The sequence below is a fragment of the Lissotriton helveticus genome, chromosome 9, assembly GCF_964261635.1.
Source record: "Lissotriton helveticus chromosome 9, aLisHel1.1, whole genome shotgun sequence".
NCBI lineage: Eukaryota > Metazoa > Chordata > Amphibia > Caudata > Salamandridae > Lissotriton > Lissotriton helveticus.
The window spans coordinates 1,249,662,824-1,249,682,705 of record NC_136070.1 but is presented as its reverse complement, the minus strand read 5'-3'; the positions used below and the strand labels follow the sequence as shown (position 1 = coordinate 1,249,682,705).

The window sequence follows — 19,882 nt, the reverse complement described above, 5'->3', positions numbered from 1 at the left end:
CAATGACTGTTTAAAAATTAATATTGTTGTTGATAACGTTATACACTACTCATCTACATTCAATTCCTATGATAATAATTTAGATATTTTTTTTGTCGATGCTTGAAGAGGTCATTCATGAATAAGTGTCTTACACTACCTATGGTGGTTCTTAATCGTTGCCCCTTCAAGCATGAATAGCCTATGATATCTCTGAACTGAAAAACTCGATCTAAGTAGCTATGGGTGACAAATATTGATTCTGATTTGGTGCCAATAGGCAGTTTGTATGATTCCAGGAACCAAGAATACCGGAATTTTGGGACCTACTCATGTTCATGCTTAGTAATGTCCAAGAAATATTTAACTTTTTACTTGTGGAACCTAGTCAGTCACCATGTTAGGATAACATTTTAGAAAAATATTTATCAATACTGTGCACGTTAGCTTTAACATTGTCAGGGAAAATAGGTCAAAACATGGTATTGGTTTTCTCCCAATTAATTAGATTCATGTTTTTGTTGGCAAATTTTTCTTCCTATTTCTGGATCTTATACTGTTTACTAACGGACATGAAAATATTTAAGGGTTTGTTCTGCATGTTGTTCAGCAGCTTTAGTACGCTTTATTGCTTTGCTTGTATTATGTTTACGTATGAAGTAATTCTAAAGAAGCCTTATTTCCTCTTTATCCTTACATGTTGAATAACACTTAACCATCTTCACTGTGTGAAGATCATCACCCATATACTCCTTATCTATCATTTTGTTTGATTAACAGGTCAAGACTCTGACACTGACAGTGATCTCTCACTTGACGAGGAGCGCAGCCTTTCCATCCCTTCGTCAGAGAGCGAGGAAAATGTCCGCCTCCGGGGCAGGTTTCAACGTCAGTTCAAGCGTGCAGCCCATAGCGAGAGGCTCCTGTCCAACCCCGCTAACACTTCACCCAAAGGTGCATATTAGGAACATGTGGATTGTCAATATTCTGAAAGCATAGCAGATTAAATCCAATGTTGATAAGGCATTTCTAAAATCTGAAATAATTCATTCAAGTCAATAAATACAAGATGAAAATTAAATTAATCTAAACTTTATAACAGAATATCACTCTATTTCAATGGTGTCCGGTGTTAATATGGTCTCAAAAATATAGTCAGACACAAATATTGTCAAAAAAATGTTGTAGTTACATGATTATTGTGGTACTGAATACCACAGATTAGAAAATCATTTTTTAGATGTTTAATAAAGTTTTTTTAAATATAGTTGTATAAAATATCATTTTTGTATTATTTAGATTTTGCGTGCATGAAGGTATTAATACATTAATTTTAGTTTGTAATCTATTTGATATTTTTATTGTTTTGGTAATATTTTTTTTAAGTATTTAGAGTTTGATTTAATGTTTTTAAATGATTGCCTGGTTGTTGGGTTTCTAGTGGAGCAGGTTGGAAAGATAATACAATATATATTTTATTTTTTTACATTGTTTACAAGTTTGTAAAATGTAATAATTTAATTGGTTAATTGAATTATTATTTATGTAAATTATGTATTACATTATTTAATGCATATTAATAAAAAGTTAATGGTTAATTATATTATACATTTTTGTAATGAATTGTTTTTGAAATTAACAATTTTTCATGTTACTTGTGGAATTATGTTATTAATTATATAAATTACTTCATTGATTACATTATTTAGTTTTCAAATGTGGTATGCTTTTGTGATTTTTATTATCATTTCTTATTTTTGTGGGTCAATGGAATGATAGGGTTCTAATGTAGAAAGGGCTTTTAATGTAATTGTTTTAGTGTTTTTAATTCAGATATAATGTTTAAATTGTTTTGTTGTTAGTAGCTTTTTGTTAAGAGAATTTAGGTCTTCTGGTATAAAATATAATGAATTGATATAAAGTATGACTTGTTATTAATGTTGTCTGATATTTTGTGTATATTTATTTTCAACGCGATTTTTACAATATCTTTTATGATAAATATTATATATTTACACAACATGTTCTCTATTGTTGCTTATGTTGGAGTGGGAATAACAAATCTAATTCCTCCAAAGTCCAGTTTTGTAACTTATGTTGAAGCGGTAATAGTAAATCTTATTCTTCTAAAGTACAGTACTTTTCAAATTTTAAATAACTTTTGACATTTTTGTGGTGAATTTGAAAATATAAATTTTTGTTTATGTTTAAATTCTATTTAAATGGAGATTTTTAGATATTTTTTCACATTTGTAATGTTTATTGCTTAATTTAAAATATTTCCCTTTTTATTGGAAATATGTTTACTTGTATCAATGGTTGTTTTTGTATAAAGCTATTTTGTAATTTTGATTATGTTTTTATTTTTATTGTTTTGTTATTTTTGAGGGGGGTTTTCATATATATTTTCTGTCTTTATTTTATAGTACATTTTGTTGCAATTTAATATATATATTTTGAAAGAAAATATTCATTTTAATAATCTACTTTATATTTTTGTTTTGATAATATTTTTTAAATTACATTTTAGAGTTTTTATTAAAGTTTTTTTTAATATTGCCAGGCTGTTGGGGTCTAGTGGAGCAGGTTGGAAACATATTTCAACATATATTTTATTTTTTTGTTCATTTTTAGAAGTTGTAACATTATAATATTATATATATATTAATAAATGAATATTAGATATAGTTTGCTTTTTCGAATTTTAGATGTTAATGTTTTATTCTTTGTAAAACATAATTTTATTTTGTATATTACTTGATATGTATCTATTTCTTGATTTAACTTCATTTTTAAGTAGTATGTTTTTTAAAAAATCCATTACTTTAATAAAAATAGGTTATTATTTTAAGTAACTATATTTTTAAATACTTTTAAATATATGTACTTAACTGAACAGTCTCAGTATTTGGTACCACATCTCCACTGTTTCATGTGCCTGTGATAGCATCTGGAGGGTCCAAAGAAAGCCTGTAGAATGAGTGTGAAACTCTTACTCAACACGCTCCGCATATAGGAAGAGTTAATTATTAACTTCTTCATGAATACCTTTCCATTGTGGAGGATGCATGAGCCTTCTGCTACAAGTTTCACATTGCCATGGAGAGAGAACAGACACAGAAATTGAAAAGAGTGAATTAACAGGCAAGATATCTCAATACGTTTCCACGTATTGCTGAGATCTGTATGTATTATGTTTGCTGGCAGGGTATATGATAAAATCAATTATGGATTAGGTATATGCCTTTGAAGGGGAGCAATGCAAAACAATCAAGCTTTTGCTATGAGTGGCTAGTGGTTAGTTGCAGAGCCTGGCCTTAGCCCAGGCTCTGTGCTCAACTGGTCATGCAACCAACTCTAAGTGAGCATGGCTTTAGATCTTGCCCTGCACACAAGTTCCAGTGCATACCAAGAGACCTAGAAGCCATCCACAGACCTGATCACCTAATCCTTTTCTTTATTTTTTTGAATTTACGATCTCATGAAACTCAATATTAACCATGAAAGCTTCTGTCTATTCAACTATTCAAGAGTATATGTTCTATGCATATGTTTTTCTGTTATTCTCCGATGACTCCGAGGAATTTCCTTCAGCTTTATGTATGTATTCACTTTTTTTGTCTTTGTGAATACAGTGAAATTCGGAAGCTTGAGAACATGGCACCTGTTTCAGAATATAAAATGACAGTCACATGCTCTCAAATGTTTTGATTTTTTGTGTGTAATTTTTCTATGCCTCTGGGTACCTATCTAACTTCCTTTGTGGCCAAAAACTGGTCCTCAGGGTCTCTCATCTGCGTCAATTGTTTTCTTCATGGCTCAAAGCTTAAAAGGGTCTCTTCAAATTCTCATGTTTTAAAGTGGCCAACAAAAATAATTCAAGCTCCATACCAGCCAGTCACATTTCATGAAAAATTCTAATATGATTGACATAACTCGCAAGTGTCCTACTCATGAGTTTAACTGCCAAGATATCCCTGCATTTCAACTCTTCAATGTCTACCTGACACATTTTTCAAACTCTAATTTCTCAAAAAACTACTGGAGGCATTTACACTAAGCCGGACATGCACAGTTTCTGGGTGAAGTTATAAGTTGATTTCAAGCTTCATGTAAATCTGGTATGCGGCTTTTTGCAGTTGCACAGACCAACATTACCAATGGCAACTAATATGTCAAATGCATCCTTTTTTGACTGCCCGCTATCCGCCCTTTAACCTTTTTTTCTTAGATGGATCTGCACAAAATGTTGCATGGTTAGCTTGGTCAGTGTCCTTAGGGGTGAGCAAAATGTCTTTCACAATCGTTGAATAATGCATAATGTTTTAGACCCCCCCCCCCCAACAAACATTTTCAACGGAAAGAGCAGTGAACTATTACCAGAGTTGCTAAATGCCTGGATCTAGCACGTTTATTGTGGGGCAGTCAGGATGAAAATAATTTGGTTTTTACAAACAGGAAAATGCTTATTGAAAAAGTAGGTGAAAATCTGAACTATTTGCTGATCTTAATCAAAAAAGAGGAGAAACATATTCCATTATGGAGTTCCCAAGCTGTGGTAAAAGCATCTCCCCAAAGAGGAGTTTTTTAATCTCTGCTGATGTTTGCGAACATTCGAAGAGATCCAGAGTACATCCCACACAATCAAAAGCACAAAATCAATGCCCCAGTTTTTAGCAAGTTAGAGGGTTAAATAAACGCTCTTTGTCCTTCAACAACATGGCGGGGTCAATAAATAGACCCCATGTTCTATCCATCACTAGGCAGTGCAGTGGGGAAGGGGAGCATGCACTTCCCCTGGCCAGTGTTAGTGTGCGTAAAAAATGTAGACCAATTGCCCTTGTGAAGGGCAGAGGAGCTAAATGTTGAACATCCCTCAATCTTGAGGAGCTACAACATCCTCCGTTAATAGCAGAAACAGGGGTGGAGGAATAACAATTTCATCCACACCCCTATGCAAGGCAGGAAGGTTAATGCAAGTAGAGTCTACCCTTTCTCCACCCCTACAGTTGTGCAAGGCAAGGGGGAATCCCTCTGCTTTTTAAATCTGTCCTGATATTCACCAGCCTCCGGAAAGATGTTTTTAAAATTTAAATAAAAAATACGAGCACCCACCAGCAGTGACTCTCTCTCACACACACACACACACACACACCATCACACTATCCCACCCAAATACACCCATACAAGCCATCCACTGTCATATACTAACAAATATACCAGTAGACATCCGAATACTTACTTTCAGACACCCACACACCCATCATCAGAATCTTCCTCCCACACACCACGTAAAGAAAATAGCAAACACCCACCATCAGAAGCCCACACTCATCAGATGCCCCACACAACCCTATCATTAGATTTGCCTACACAAAGAGAAACCTGTAAAATGTGCAAAATATTTCACAGGTATGACATTATTCGAAAACACTTTTTTTATATTATATCTAAATATAGCAAGCTCCACTATTAGAATAGGTTGCTGAATAAGCCGACTATATACATGTCGACACTGGTGTACATTATTCTTTGAGATGTCCAGTTAATGCTTGCTTGAGTAAATCGACATTTATCTTTCCTGTTCCAATTCTGCCATCCTGAAATGTCTACATCCAAGGTCCAGAAATGAAAATATTATTGATTATTGTTAAACAATCAGGGCAGCTACCTTCAGGAATAGAATAGCTCTCTCCATAGTCATTCAATATGTTTGCAATGCTTCTCCCCAGATGTGGATGGGAACGACTTGATGTCATACTGGCCGGCCCTTGGAGAATGTGAGGTTCACCCGTGCTCCCTGCAGAAGTGGGGCTCCGAGAGAAAACTGGGGCTTGACCTGAACAAGGATGCTGCCAACAACAACCAGCCTGAGCTGACCAGTGGGGATGAGAATTCCCTCACTCATTCCCAAAGACAAAGGAAAGGTAATCTGTTAAGAAATGGCCACGTCATTGTGTTCTGGTTCCATTATTTTATTTTCCTTCTAGTATCTTTAAGAAGTCTGAACCTCATACCATAATATTGGTGGTTTTCGGGATTCCTTCCCTTATCATTAGAAGGAGAGTACTGTTTTTTAGAGTTATTATGCCCATATGTAGAGCTAGAAATTCTTCCATCTTCAATCGGTTGCAAATCCAATCCTACATTCATACTCTCTTCTCTGATTTGAAACGCTTCATCCTCTCTTGCTGATCACCACTAGGCAAGCCTCCACCCCTCTAGACATCGGATATTCCCATGGCTTTCTGGGGATGCTTCTTCGGCTGCAGATATAGTGACATCTCTACGGGAGAGTTCTGATCTTTCTGTTTTCATTCTCAATCTTCTTCAATTATCACTTCTCATGACTAGGGCTTTCCACCTCCAACCTGTTAGTTTAGCAGTAGTTTGCAAACTATAAGGCTTTCTCCATTCACTCACACCTTCATCCATGCAATTAGTCAATAACTTCTCAAAGCATTTCCCACTCAGTTCAAGAGTTTAAAAAATATTCTCCAGTATTGATTTTTCAAAGATCACATGCTTGGAAGTATTCCTTGTTGGCTGGCTGTGATATTCTTGGTAGCATTTTAAACGCAGTGCTATTTAAACACAAATGTTCTGATTTAGACTTCTAACTGCAGATTCCTCACTGGATGATAACTTTTTCAGCAGTACCTTGGGGCGCCAGTGACACCTTGTTGCTCTGCACCTATGCCCGTCCTCTCCAGAAATGATATGGGAAGCCTATATAGGCATACTTCTGTGCACTGAGGTTTGTTCCTTTCTTTCCACACCACCAGCCGTGGATCTGGAGCTACCTCTTGTCTCTTTGAGATTGTTTTTTGACCACTAAGTTTACATTGTGCAAGGGAAATGTCTCCTTCCAAGATGACAAGATTCAAACCCTGTAAGTACTATAACAATGACTGCGACAGATCCTCATCATGTTTTCCCGTGGAGCCCAGGGTTGAGCCACAACCCTAAGGCCTGCAGTGAATGTGCGTCGATGAACCAGAAGGCCATTGGAGGGTGGGGTTACATCATGACCAGTCCAAGTCAAGGGTCATCTCGTTCCCGGTCCAGAAGACACAGTAGTCAATCCTGAGGCCGGATGTAGTCACCTCCTAATCTTTGGGTAAGCCGAAGACAAAGAACAAAATTATTAAGCAGGACTTAGCCTCATCCTGCACTCTTAATGTTCTGAGAAGGTGCGAGGGTGTCACCATCCCTCTCACTCCTGTTCCCGAGTCGGTCAGTGATGGAACACATTCTGGAACTTGTCCCTGCACACCCCGATTTCCCGTGGATGTCTGCAACACTGAGGCAAATCAAAGAGTTCCACAAGTCCATGCTGCAACTCTTTGGATCACTTCTGACTCCCGCTCTCCCATTGGAGAGAGAACGGCTCCCCTTACACATGGATCGAAAAAGGAGAATATAGATGTGCTATCTACTAAAGGTCAAAGCGTTGAAAGTTTCTGAACTGATACGGCCTTTCTCTGTGGAAAGAACCACACCATATCAGACATTTGCTTCTCGGTGCCGGATTCTACCAACAAGTACTAGCCTCAGAATTCAAAGCTCCTGTGGAATGCCCTAGTACTCTTCTTCCTCCCTTACAAGACATAGAGAGCAAGTGGAAATGGGTAAAGATGCCTCACACACTCACACATGCTGACTGAAATGCCAGAGGTGGCCATGGTGCAAACAAATGACAGATGTGTTGGACCATCATGAGGCGCTGCCTGTCAAATGCAACGCAGTGATTACCTGGCAAGCTGGGACCACATGGATTCAGCAAAGGTGTCTTCTGTGTAGCCTGCAACTTCACTCTTGCCCTAGGATCAGAGCAGTAGTGCAGCACAACATATGGGTGTCTTCCAGATTGCGTTTTTTAAAGATTTGGAGAGATATGTTAATGCCGCTGTGTCTCTTCCAGGCAAATTTCTTGTTCACCTTTCATAAACATACCTTGACAATACATCTGGCAATGCCTTACTCTGAAATGGTTTGTCCTGTTGTTGAAAATGGCTCTAGGCTACAAAAGACATTATTTGGTGTGTAAAATATCTCTAAACCTCTTTAGCTTCATGAGTATTTTGCAGCAATGAAAAGGGCAATGTTGCTTTTTGAAGACTATACACAGTGTTTTGCTGCATTCCACCACAGGACAATGTTCTCATTTGGTCTGCACTCTGTGATTAGACACAGAGGCAGGCCCCTCGGTTAATAAAGAAAGATACAAATAAAATAAAAATAAAAAACACATCACAACAAGGAGGACCGCAGAGGCCGAACACATTTCATTGTGCAAATCACAAATTGTCTGGAGCACACAACAAATACGAATAAGGAACGATGTACATGCATTTTAAAAAAGTACATACATTGTTTTACTTTAAATGCAAAATGACACGTATAATACCCCACCACAAGTAGATAACATCAGGACTTGACATACATAAAATGAGCCAAGATTAAAAATATACGATTGTGATTATTGACTGCTATAGTTGTGCACAAGACAAGAAAGACACAAGTTGTCTGTCTTGAAATTCTACAAGAGTACACAGCTAAGGAGTCACAGCAAAACTGGACAATGTTCCATAGATATAGTAGGCATTATCAATACATCCAACGCGTGTTTCTTCCTGATTACTTCTTCAGGGCTATCAAGACGAAGTTCAGCTATAAGTTTGAAATACAACGTAGTAAATTATCAAGTTGGAATCTTTCTGCCATCGAATAATGCGTGAGTATCCTACCAAATCAGTCAGTTAACCGTAAGAAGATTCTAGTTAGAAATATAGTGTAGAATCAATCACCCCTCTTCCAACCTATTTTTGGTAAGAAGGGAGAGTAAAAATATAGTGCAAACACTCAAAGATCGGTCCCCAAACCAGAGCATTGGTTTTCACAACATGTATTAAGGCAAGAAGTTCCATGATCAAAAGTAACATCCTTTCATCATGGAACAGAGTCCGGTGCCATTCACTCCAATCTGGCGTTCTAACCCCAAAGACGCTTTATATCCTAGTTTCATCTTTCACCTTTCCACAATCCCAGGATACCTTGCAATGCTTCCATGAAAACAGTAAAGAGTTAGCGGAAAAAGCTCTGACAAAAAGTACAAGTAAGTGGAGAGTGAAGAACTAGGGGACTGGCAGAATTTTCTTTAATGATATTATGCGAAAACACGAACCTGTGAATGTCCCAGGGTGAAAAGTGCGGGAACTGAAATCTGCTACCGTCATGGGCAGAAACCTTGGGTGTGTCTTAAAACCGGCTTGCTTTGTACAATGTTATGAATGACTGCAGGAGAAAGTAGCAACTATTTTCTCATCAATGGCAGGGAGTAGTTCAGAAGTATGAGTCCATGGTATGAAACTGGAGTTATATAGCTTCAATTTGCTTCCCACCTTGCAACCAGGAGGATGGTAGGATAGATCGGTCCGGGGCATGCTTTAAGCTGCACAGGTGGTTGCACCTTCCTGCAGTATCTGCTCCTCTTGGGCATAATTGATTTGGGTTTATGTTAAGTCTGGGCTGTCTAATTTAGGTGGAAGTGGATCCATGTCAGATTTTAAGGCTATTAGTTGCATGTAAATGTATTTTATGTAAATATATTTTTTGCAAATATCGCTACCACCTTCATAAACGTGTTGTAGATTTGTGAACTGCAAAAATATTATAGAAGCACTCATGTATTTGGAATTAATATTTTAGGGAGTTCACTGCAAAATCTGTTTAGCTTTTCCATTTTATATTCAGAATTACAATGACTGTGTGGCTATATGCATAATATGTTTGTTTGAAACTTTTATCTATAAAACCTTATAGACGTGTTCTTTCTCACCCTCTCATCGCCTCTTGGACACCATTAATCTCAACACACATGGGTTATGTGATCCAGGGTCATGTCACTTTTTGTCTCTTATAAACCTCAATGTTAATATTTGTATAGAAATAACCTTTGTTTTCTAATGCAGGGATTTTGAAAAACCGTCTCCAGTATCCACCCACTCTGCAAGGCTTGTCATCTATGGGCCGGATGACCAATGAGTTATCGTGGTACAAGACTTCCACGCTTGGTCACAGAGCAGTTCCTGCAGCCTCATACGGCAGGATGTATTCAGGGGCTGGGAGCCTGTCTCAACCAAACAGCCGCTACTCATCCCGTGAGCAACTGGACATGCTGATGAGAAGACAGATGTCCAAGGAACAGATCAGTCGGAATAACTCCAGAGAACTACTTGAAACAGTACCGAGCAGGCACGGCTCCAGAGAGCATCTGGACTCCATACCAAGTAGACATGGGTCAAGGGAGCAGCTTAACAGCATTCCAAGCAGGCATGGCTCTAGAGAACATTTAGAAAGTATACCTAGCAGGCATGGCTCTAGAGAAAAGCTTGAAATGTCTAGTATTGTAAATGATAAAATGAATTCACTATCAAGGAGGCAGGGTTCCAGAGACCATTTTGATTCTCTGCAGAGCCGATATGGATCAAAAGAACACATAGACTGTGGTCAAGCCAGAGAGGTGCCCAGAGAATGGTCAAATAATTTGCCAAACCAGCAAATATCTAGAGACCGAATGGACACTTCACCAAATCAACAGACTTCTAGAGAACCAACAGACCTGCTTTCAAGAAGACAGCCTTCAAGAGATCAACTAGCATCTGTTAGGCAAAATTCAAGAGAGCAGCTGGATATTTTGTCTAGAAGATCAAATTCCAGAGAACATCTGGATACAGTGCCTAGTACTCTTCCATCAAGAGAAAATCTGGACCAACTGTTGCAGCGGCAGCCATCTAGAGAAAATCTAGAACTTCTCCCCAGACGACTTCCCTCTAGAGACAATTTTGAAACTCTTTCTAAAAGACACCCTTCTAGAGAAAACCTAGAAGCTATTTCCAGTCGACATCCGTCAACTGAGCAACTAGATATCCTTTCATCTATCCTTGCCTCATTTAATTCCTCAGTGCTGTCCTCTGTGCAGTCGTCCACTACTCCTTCTGCCCCACAGACTACGACCACCCCCTCTGCAGTGCAGAACTCCACTCCCTCTGCGCTGTGTCCCTCAACACCCCATTCTGCCACGTCACACAGCATCTCCGAATTGTCTCCAGACTCAGAGTAAGTATTGATTGCATCTGCAAATTGTCTCCAGACTCTGAGTAAGTATTGAATACTTACGCAGATTTATTTGCCGGTTTGCACAATGAATGCTAGAATGCCCTAATTCCATTGCAATCATGGCTAGTTTACATATTATAACATGCATTTGAAAGCAGGTTTAATTCTCCTTAACCGCATCAATTAATTTACTGTGATGAGATAGTTATTGTTACATGTTTTATCATTATCCAACGGAAAGGCCATGTCTGTTTATTGAAAAACTTGGTAGGCCTGTAGTATGTCCACATTGTTTGGCAGATTGTCTTGATAACTCAAGGTATCTCTCCAGCTACTTCTCAACACAGAGTTCTGCCTTGTCCATCTATTGTTGAGCATAGATAAACTATGGGTAATGTAGTAACTCTGGTTGGTCTATGAACATTAAAACAGGGCTCAACCAGTATAAGCAAGACAGTGTGTACTTCTAAGATATCCCACATTTTTATAACTACAAAAAAAGTGTCTTGATGATACTGCAATGATGAGGGAATGTTGTCTTAACTGTAACTACTTTGAAATATCAAACCAGATGTTATGTTTTTTAACAAAGTGCCTTATCGCTTTGCAACATTTCCAACGCAATTGTCTTTCATACCCATACATCCGCTTCTCCTTCTGTTGTTCCTCCAATCTGGTTATTCCACAATTATCCTCTACCTTTGACATCTATCGCTCCCTCCTCCAGTAACCTGAAATAGGCTACTGGAGCTTAATTCTAGATAACATAATGGTTCTATGTCCATGACTAAGCTCTCTTTTCCTGCACCGAAATTGCTTACCTTTGGTTGTCCCTTAGGTCGTTTGCTCATACATACAACATTATTTTTGTGAGCTTAACCGCATGCGTGCGGGCGGAATTCCGCCCGTACGCTGAGTTTTTTAAAATCGCACTTTACGTGACGAGCTGGGCTCGTCATGAGCGTGCGGGGAGGCTACGCCATGCGTCGAAGGGGTTAAGGAAGTTTTACCTTCCCTAACCCGGCCATTTGTGCCATATGGTTGTTTGCAGTAGACATAAAATTCCTATCAATCACAGTTTACTAGCCTTACTGGGTTAGTGGAGATGTCTCCTACAGAAAAGTGGGGTGTGTATGCATTTTATATTCAAGTTGTGTGCTGTATACTTGTCTTCTAAGTGGGTGATCGAGGGAAGTGTAGCCAGGCTGTTTGTATTACTGTTTACAATGTCACAGATAATTTCCTGTGTATGCCCAAGTGGATAAGTCTATTGTACCACTTTCCTTATAGTGAATTTTGTTAGAGAATACAAAGACAATGCACTAATTTCCTTTTTTCTAATACAGAGTTGTGAGAAGTGAGGGGCAATCTTGAGGCACCATAAACATTTGTGCAAGGAAAGCAAGTGTTTGCCATCTTCTGCTGGGACAGTTGCCAACAGTGGTCTTGAGTCCTCAGGCTCGAAGACTTGAATTAAAATCCAAAGGATTCAGGCTCACAAAACAAACTAGGCATTGCCTACATTCATTGCAACGCTTGTTGAGCTGACCATGGAAGGAAGTAGGTCTTGGCAACTTCCGCTAGCAACAAACCCCACAGTTCCGACCTCTGACCTGGAAATAAATGCCCAGAGGTGCGATCTGAAGACTGCTGCAACAAACCGCTGAGGCTGGTCTCGCCGACAGAGTACATATCCACAACTGAAGCTTCCTTAGTGAAACGAACAACAGAGCTGGGAGGGAACACAATCCGAGCAAACTTTTTTATACATTTTGTATCTTTGTAATCAGAGATAAAAGATTTCTATCATTATTTTTACCAAGTTTGTGTCAATATCATGGTGACGCCGATACTGTTAAGTGGAAAAGCAAGGTCATGGGATCGGAAGTAACAGGAGACGGGCCGACAAGGGAGAGGTGCAAATGGGAAAGTTTTCTATGCTTTTTCAATGATCAATGAGCATACAGGTCGCGTTAATGTTCACTTTCAACGACGCAGTGTGCCGTGTGCTGAGTTACATTCTGCTTTCTCTTCCTGTGTTTTGTCTCATTGTGTGTTTTGGAATGGTACATTCGTGGCAAGACATTGTGCCTGTGAGACGAGTGTTGGGAGTCTTCTTAAGATACAGTCATGATTTTTCTAAAGGTATTAATATTGGGCACAGGTACTATGGCCTTGTTCTGGATCATCCAGCAAGGGCTTTATCATAGTTACAGTTTTTTCAAGGAGCCATCCATTGCAGTACTCCTATTATCATACCAGGTATCAGACATAGGCTTATCAACCCCTGCTGTTTATAGACTGAACACTGGTGCTTTATTTAATAAACATACCACAGAGGTTTCTGGACCACTTGCCCTGCAACTAGCTATATTCATGTTACAAGCAATGCTGTTCAGAATCGCATGTAGTCATGCCTTGTGCAGCCTAAAGTTCAGGGGCCACATTTATGTTGTAATTGTGTGTAGCATTTACAGGTCACAGACATCCCTGAACTGTACGGCATGCAAAGGCATTGACTTGTGAGTCCCTAACTTCCCTTATGCATCTGGTTATGGCTTCATAAAACTACATTCCGTGATGACTGTGTTGTTCAACTTTCTCTAATCACAAGGGCTTTAGTGGGCATCCCTTCTAATTAAAAATCCAATAACAAGCACATATGTAATGTACTCATTTGCACTTAGTAATGATGAATATTATTAACCCATGTTCATTTGTTGGACAGTGTACCTTCACACATGGCATTCAGCCTCTACCTCTTCTCTCTGTTGGCTTCTTCACCTGAGGAATGTTGCCATTAGAAGGTAACAGTTCCACGGGTGGAGGTGGTGCCATTAAATATTTTATGCTCAGCCAGTCACATAAACCCAAACATGCACTTAAAACCTGTTCAGTTGGCATGAATAAAGGGGTACGAGCCATATTTCTATGACAGGGTGCTGCACCCAGCCACTTGTGCTAGCAAATATAAAAAATTCGAAATTAAAAAGTTGAAATTTGGTATCAGATAACTATAGATTCAGGTTCCTATTGATATGACAGAGACAGATTGTTTTTGAAAAAGGGAATAGAAGTGTTTGAATGCAAAAAAAAGTAATAAAATCCTTCATTTAAAAATAGTAACATCGCCTCACAAGATATACAGTTACTGCAACTCCGGAATTGCATATATACGGTGAGAGGAAATAACACATTTAAGTGGGTCAGATTCATCATAGCATATTGCATCATGCCTTAAAGTAAGTGCACGCATTAATTGTTTATATGTTTCTCAATATGTCCAGCATTAATGTGAGGCAATACGAGGCAGTGTGCCTTAGGCTTTCCATCTCAAAGGGAGTGCTGTATTGCTGCTAAAATGCTTTACATCTGGTTCTGTTGCTAAGGAGCAGCAAAATGTAATTTTGCCTAGGGCATTCCTTGTACCAATTCTGTTTCAGACCTTAACATAAGGTTAGGGGAATTCATATGTGTCCCCAGAAATGCAGAAAAAACACTACAAGAAAACTAAAATGGAATACACCATGTGCCAAGTACTTCTTCTGATCAAATGCATTTTTCAACAAACATACCTCTCAAACTAAACTGTTAGTTTAAATGCTGTTGTTTAGCCTTAATCCCTTTTACAGTATTCATCAGCAGTGCGTTTTAACTATCTTGAGTGCGCTTGGCAATGCAAAAACAACCTACTTGTTACTTCTCCCAAAGGGTCACCTGAACATCCTTAATGTTGATGCCGATTTCCGTGAAAGAGTCCATTGACTGATTCAGGCATAGTGATGGCAGTTTCCAAATTAAAACACCTCCCTTCTTACAAAATATTGCCTTTTAAAATATTGTGAGACCTCATTTGAACTCAGAAGTGATGAAGTGCCCACTTTTTACCAATATGCCACCAACGAAGATGCGAGTATCAACACCTCTCTAGTATATACTACATAAAACTATTGGCACATTCCACTGCAAAAAAAACAACAGCTCATTCATGCCCGGTACCCATGAAAGATTCATATATCGTGCACCCACAAAAAGAGAATTTGATAATAAGATTTTTAAACAGGTGAGATTGAGTAGGAAAAATGTAGTCAACCTTTAGGCCACTAACATTTTACATCTATGATATACCAAATGAGGATGTAATAAAATTGACATTTGTTGTTTTGTATTATGTCTCTTTACCCCGAAAAACGTCCTTTATGCTGTACTTTATTCTGTGCAGTACAGCTGACAATCACAATTAATTGAAAAATAAGTTACATTCTTCACAGAGCTTAAATGGGATTGATTCTGTCTTGATTTATATTTTCTGTACATTTGAACGTCAACCCTTCCTTATTGTTCACCACTGACATATAATTTATTACTGGACAGTGATACCAAAAAATAATAGACAGTGTCTCCTAAAGCAAAGACTCCACAATGTGTAATAGTATAGTAATGACTATAGTAAATTTACCATAATTTATAGATATTCTTCTGGATGTGTCAATTGTATAATTGATGGTATAAGATACTGATGGTTGAACAAACAGTATGTATTAGTAAAGTGGAAAACAATGAGCACCAAACAATCCTTGAAAAGTTCTGGATAGATGTGAATTTTATATGGTACAAATAGGCCATATGTCAAAGTATACCTTCAGACCCAGTGCATGCACACACTAGCAGAATCTATCCAGCTATCAGATTGCTCTATGTATAACCTGTTTCTATAAAATGTTGCAGTATGCTCACTAAAGCCCTAGGTATTAATCTTCAGTAAACATGTTGCGTGACAGTCATGATACTACCCAAAAGCAGCAAATATATTTAGATCACATTGGTAAAAATAGATGCTCCCCATAAATGGTTGTATGAAAATTATATTGAATCTAAATCATCGTTTACCTATCATTATATAGTACTTTCTAATAGTTTTTTTATGGACAAGCTGGACAAACACCGCGTCCAAGGCTTTTGTAAAATCACATCCTTTATGCTGGATGGGTTCATAAAGGTTCCTCCACTGGCCACTTGTCATATGTATCAAGCCCTGCAAATGGATTTATTTTCCAATTCTTTCTAGAAAAAGTTTTCCTAGAGACACCTTCACTGTTTGTGTACAAAACTCTCACAATTGTGAATTAATTAATGCTTCAAATATGTATGTGACTGCATCAGTAACATCTGTGAGTGAAATGTAAATTGCTACATTAACGTCTACATTTAAGAGAGGTTTTAATATGAGGCATTTTAATGTTAATTACACATTTTGCCAATTCCAATGTAAGGCACATTAGAAATGAATGTATTTTTTCCACTTGTTTGTTAAATGACAGAGGTAAAAAAGATGGTGGGATAATATACTTACTTAAGATGATGCCTCAACCTTTTGGCCTTGATTATCTAGAAAGATGTTTTGAATACCAGGTACATTTTAATGTACAGCGGATCCAGAATGACACTGGGTGAGAAGTGTCAAACTTGGAGTCTACAATGGGCAACGTGTTTACAACATTGACGTTTTTCTTTCAGCAGAGCAAAATATTTGACTGTAAAGATAACACTGTTTACTTGTAAAGTGCAAACCATGAAAAATATTATTGGTGCCAATTTAAAAAAGCTGACATTTATGTTTGATTTTCCAAGAGTTATGTTTTAAGCTCCACAATACTTTAAGAAAATGCAATTGTTAACATACTTTTTCCATTTTGTATATATAAATTGACTACTATCTACTGTTTTTCATATTGATGTAATTGTTTATTTATTTTCATGATGTGATTGATTTGCACACAGATTTGTTATGTGATTTGATAGATGCCACTGCAATGTATCAAAATATTTTTTATTTATTTTTTATATATACTTTTTATACATTATTTGTTTTCAAAGTTTATTTTATTTATAATTATTTTATTATTTAACTGACAAAATGCTGCATTAATGAATTGAGGGCTTAGTCTTTTTTACTTTCGATTTTGATGAACCAATAGTACAGATGATGTGTTGGCAGATGGCATGTGGATGCTAAGGGTATTATTGATTGGAGCTGGTTTTACAGCTACAAAAGTTAATTTAAAAGCATTCATTTTCATAAGGCAGCAGGGCTTATCTGGAAACATGTGTTGTCAACTTAAAAAGTGTCTGAATCAAACAGTTTACAAACATCTTTCTAGATGTTTCTAGAATTTTTTTAATGCCCTATTATGTTTTCGAAACAACACATGGATTTTTTGTAGACACTTGTCCATTATACAGTGTTGTTAATGGCTCGCTCTCTCTTTAGATAAGACATGGTTTAACAGAAAGAAATAACTGTCCTCAAAATCAATCAAATGGCGTAACACTTAATCAATTAAACAGTTTTCAAGTCCACAAGAAAATCGTGTTTTGTTGCTATCAAAAAGAGTATGGTCAAATATCTGGAAAAATCTAACCAGCATTAAACTTGTCTTTAAAATAAGTAGTAATGTTATATCTAGGTTTTAATGCATATTTAATATTTTAATTTGAAATTGATATTACTGAAATTATGCCTACTGAGTTATTCCTTCCATTGACATTTTGTACAAGAGTGAATGCTGTTTAAAATGCGCAATACGGCTAATGTATAAACACAACATTAATATAGTTTGAGAGATGCCTCAGCCATAAAGTGTGTGGCTTAAATTAAAAAGTGTTCATGTTTAACCCCAAAAGGCAGTATAAATGGACAATGCAGATAATAACAAAACGAAACCTTATAATTTTTTATGGGATGAAGCCTTTTGAGACTGCTACTACTACTATTTTTAAAATATCACATTGCAGTGAGCGGGATATCTGAAAAACTTGAGGCCAAAACAGTATTACCATTTTGGTTGTGTGTTAAAGTATTCTTCTGTACAATAAACACGATTCCACGTACAACTTAAAAAACAAACTCACCAACAAATTTGTGATTAATGTCTTTGCTGAAATGAGTGGAATGCATAAATGCATTTACTATGTTTATATTGTCTTACATTTATTATATTATATGTTATATATGTAATGTATTATATACATTGCTTTCATTTTTAAAAATAACATTATTCATTCTATCGCTGATGCGTTGAATTCATACAGTGTAAGCGCTTGACTTTTTAGGACAAACTCATCTTTTGCTTCAAATAGTTTCTTTTCAATTTCCTATCCCTATCAGTGTAAATGTGGTTTCTGTTTCATAATTCAGAATCTCCTAATCCTACCTGTAGCCCATACTGTCACAGGTTGATAATGTATTTTTTTTCTGTTTTCACATCAAGGCTTTTTTAACAGATTACACAGCCATTCAATATGAGGGTTTTTTTTTATCTACTAGTCGGAAACATAAATATTTTGTCACTTCAAAAAGTATTATCCAACCTCAACTGTATGGCCTGTTAAATGTGCATATTAAAATACAGCAATTTTCCAACCTTAACAATAAGCTCAGTCAGGTAGGATGCTCACTCTTATGCTCCAAAAGTAATGTAAGCACGTTTCAACTTTTGCTGAATCCTGCCCAAATCTAAAATTGAGCAATAACAAAGTTTGTCCGAAAACACAGGCCATGTTGCACACCATTACAATTTGTGTTTTGTTGCAAATTCTAAAGCCCTGCTCGTTACAATTCAGTGCTAGCCATATTCATTTGATACACATAACTGCCAAACGTTGGACCACTGAATAAATATTTTTTTTTTTTTACAAATGTGCCAAAAAGGATAGAAGAAGAAATATGATGGACCAAATGATGTAAACCTAAGAGTGAGTCATACCCATAACAAATGCACCAGTATGTTTTGCTTTCCCCATTGTTTCCGGTTTCGTACAGCTGATATGATAACTAAGATGGGGAAATTATTGATATTTAGTACATCTGCCCCTGCTAGTTTGTTTGCATGACTTTACTGGGGACTGACATTTTCGATGAATGTTCACTTGACACTGACAGCACTGACTCGAAGTTCAGAATGTACCTAGAAGTGGGAAGCAGAGGGCTCGGGCCTCTGCCTTGCCTTGAGGATTTAGTTAGTTTGTCATTCTGCGGAGGGATGATTGTAGTACTGTGGGATAAAGTATGTAGACAACATTCATGTTCTTCATTTTAATTTGGTAAAAGGAGTTATTTTCCTCTCCATGTAAAATTGTACAATGAACGCACCAGATTTGACAATAAAATTCTAGAAAAACTTCCAGTTTTTTTTTCTCATTTGTCATGTTTTTTTAATTTAACTTTCTGAAAAGTATATGTAATACTGATTCTGTTTTGATTGATTAGACTGACTTAATAAACCAGATTTAAATAGCATGCAGACCTCAAATTAAATTGATCAATGAGCTATACAATAAGTAAATGATATGAATTGTTATAAAGGATGGTTAAGATAGGTTCGGTTATAGACTAAGTTTAAGAATATGCCACAGAATTGGTACCAAAACTCCTCAAAGGCTGTTTCTACCTAGGTTCACAAATCTTTACTTACCATTTTATAGTGAAGCATTTAAAAATGGAGGGCAGCGATAATTGTTATTAAATTTGGAAACACATTTTTCTCTTCCAGGGGATACTCATCAATAGTCATAAGCACTGAATAGTCCCGCCCACGTGCGGGACCCCGGAGCAATATCCAATAATATGCATATATCTACATATATATATATATATAAAAACACACAAAGGTTGCCCCAAAGAAAGGATCCTCAAGCAATATGCATTTATTCCTTTTATTACAGACTCCTTCTGCTTGGTAAAAAGGCAGCGTGCACACCGCTTCAATTGTTTTCTGCACTC

At 37.1% G+C, this 19,882-nt stretch overlaps 1 protein-coding gene across 1 annotated transcript in view; it reads left to right on the top strand.

The window, feature by feature from the left end:
* CELSR3 (cadherin EGF LAG seven-pass G-type receptor 3) overlaps positions 1-19,281 on the top strand; it is a 786,585-nt gene extending 767,304 nt beyond the window's left edge. Inside the window, exons 32-35 of the mRNA XM_078661784.1 lie at positions 760-933; positions 5,712-5,906; positions 9,954-11,100; positions 12,447-19,281. Coding sequence (XP_078517910.1) covers positions 760-933; positions 5,712-5,906; positions 9,954-11,100; positions 12,447-12,474 — 1,544 coding nt within the window. The 3' untranslated portion in view covers positions 12,475-19,281. The remainder of the gene's footprint in view (positions 1-759; positions 934-5,711; positions 5,907-9,953; positions 11,101-12,446) is intronic.
* The last annotated feature ends 601 nt before the right edge of the window (positions 19,282-19,882 follow it).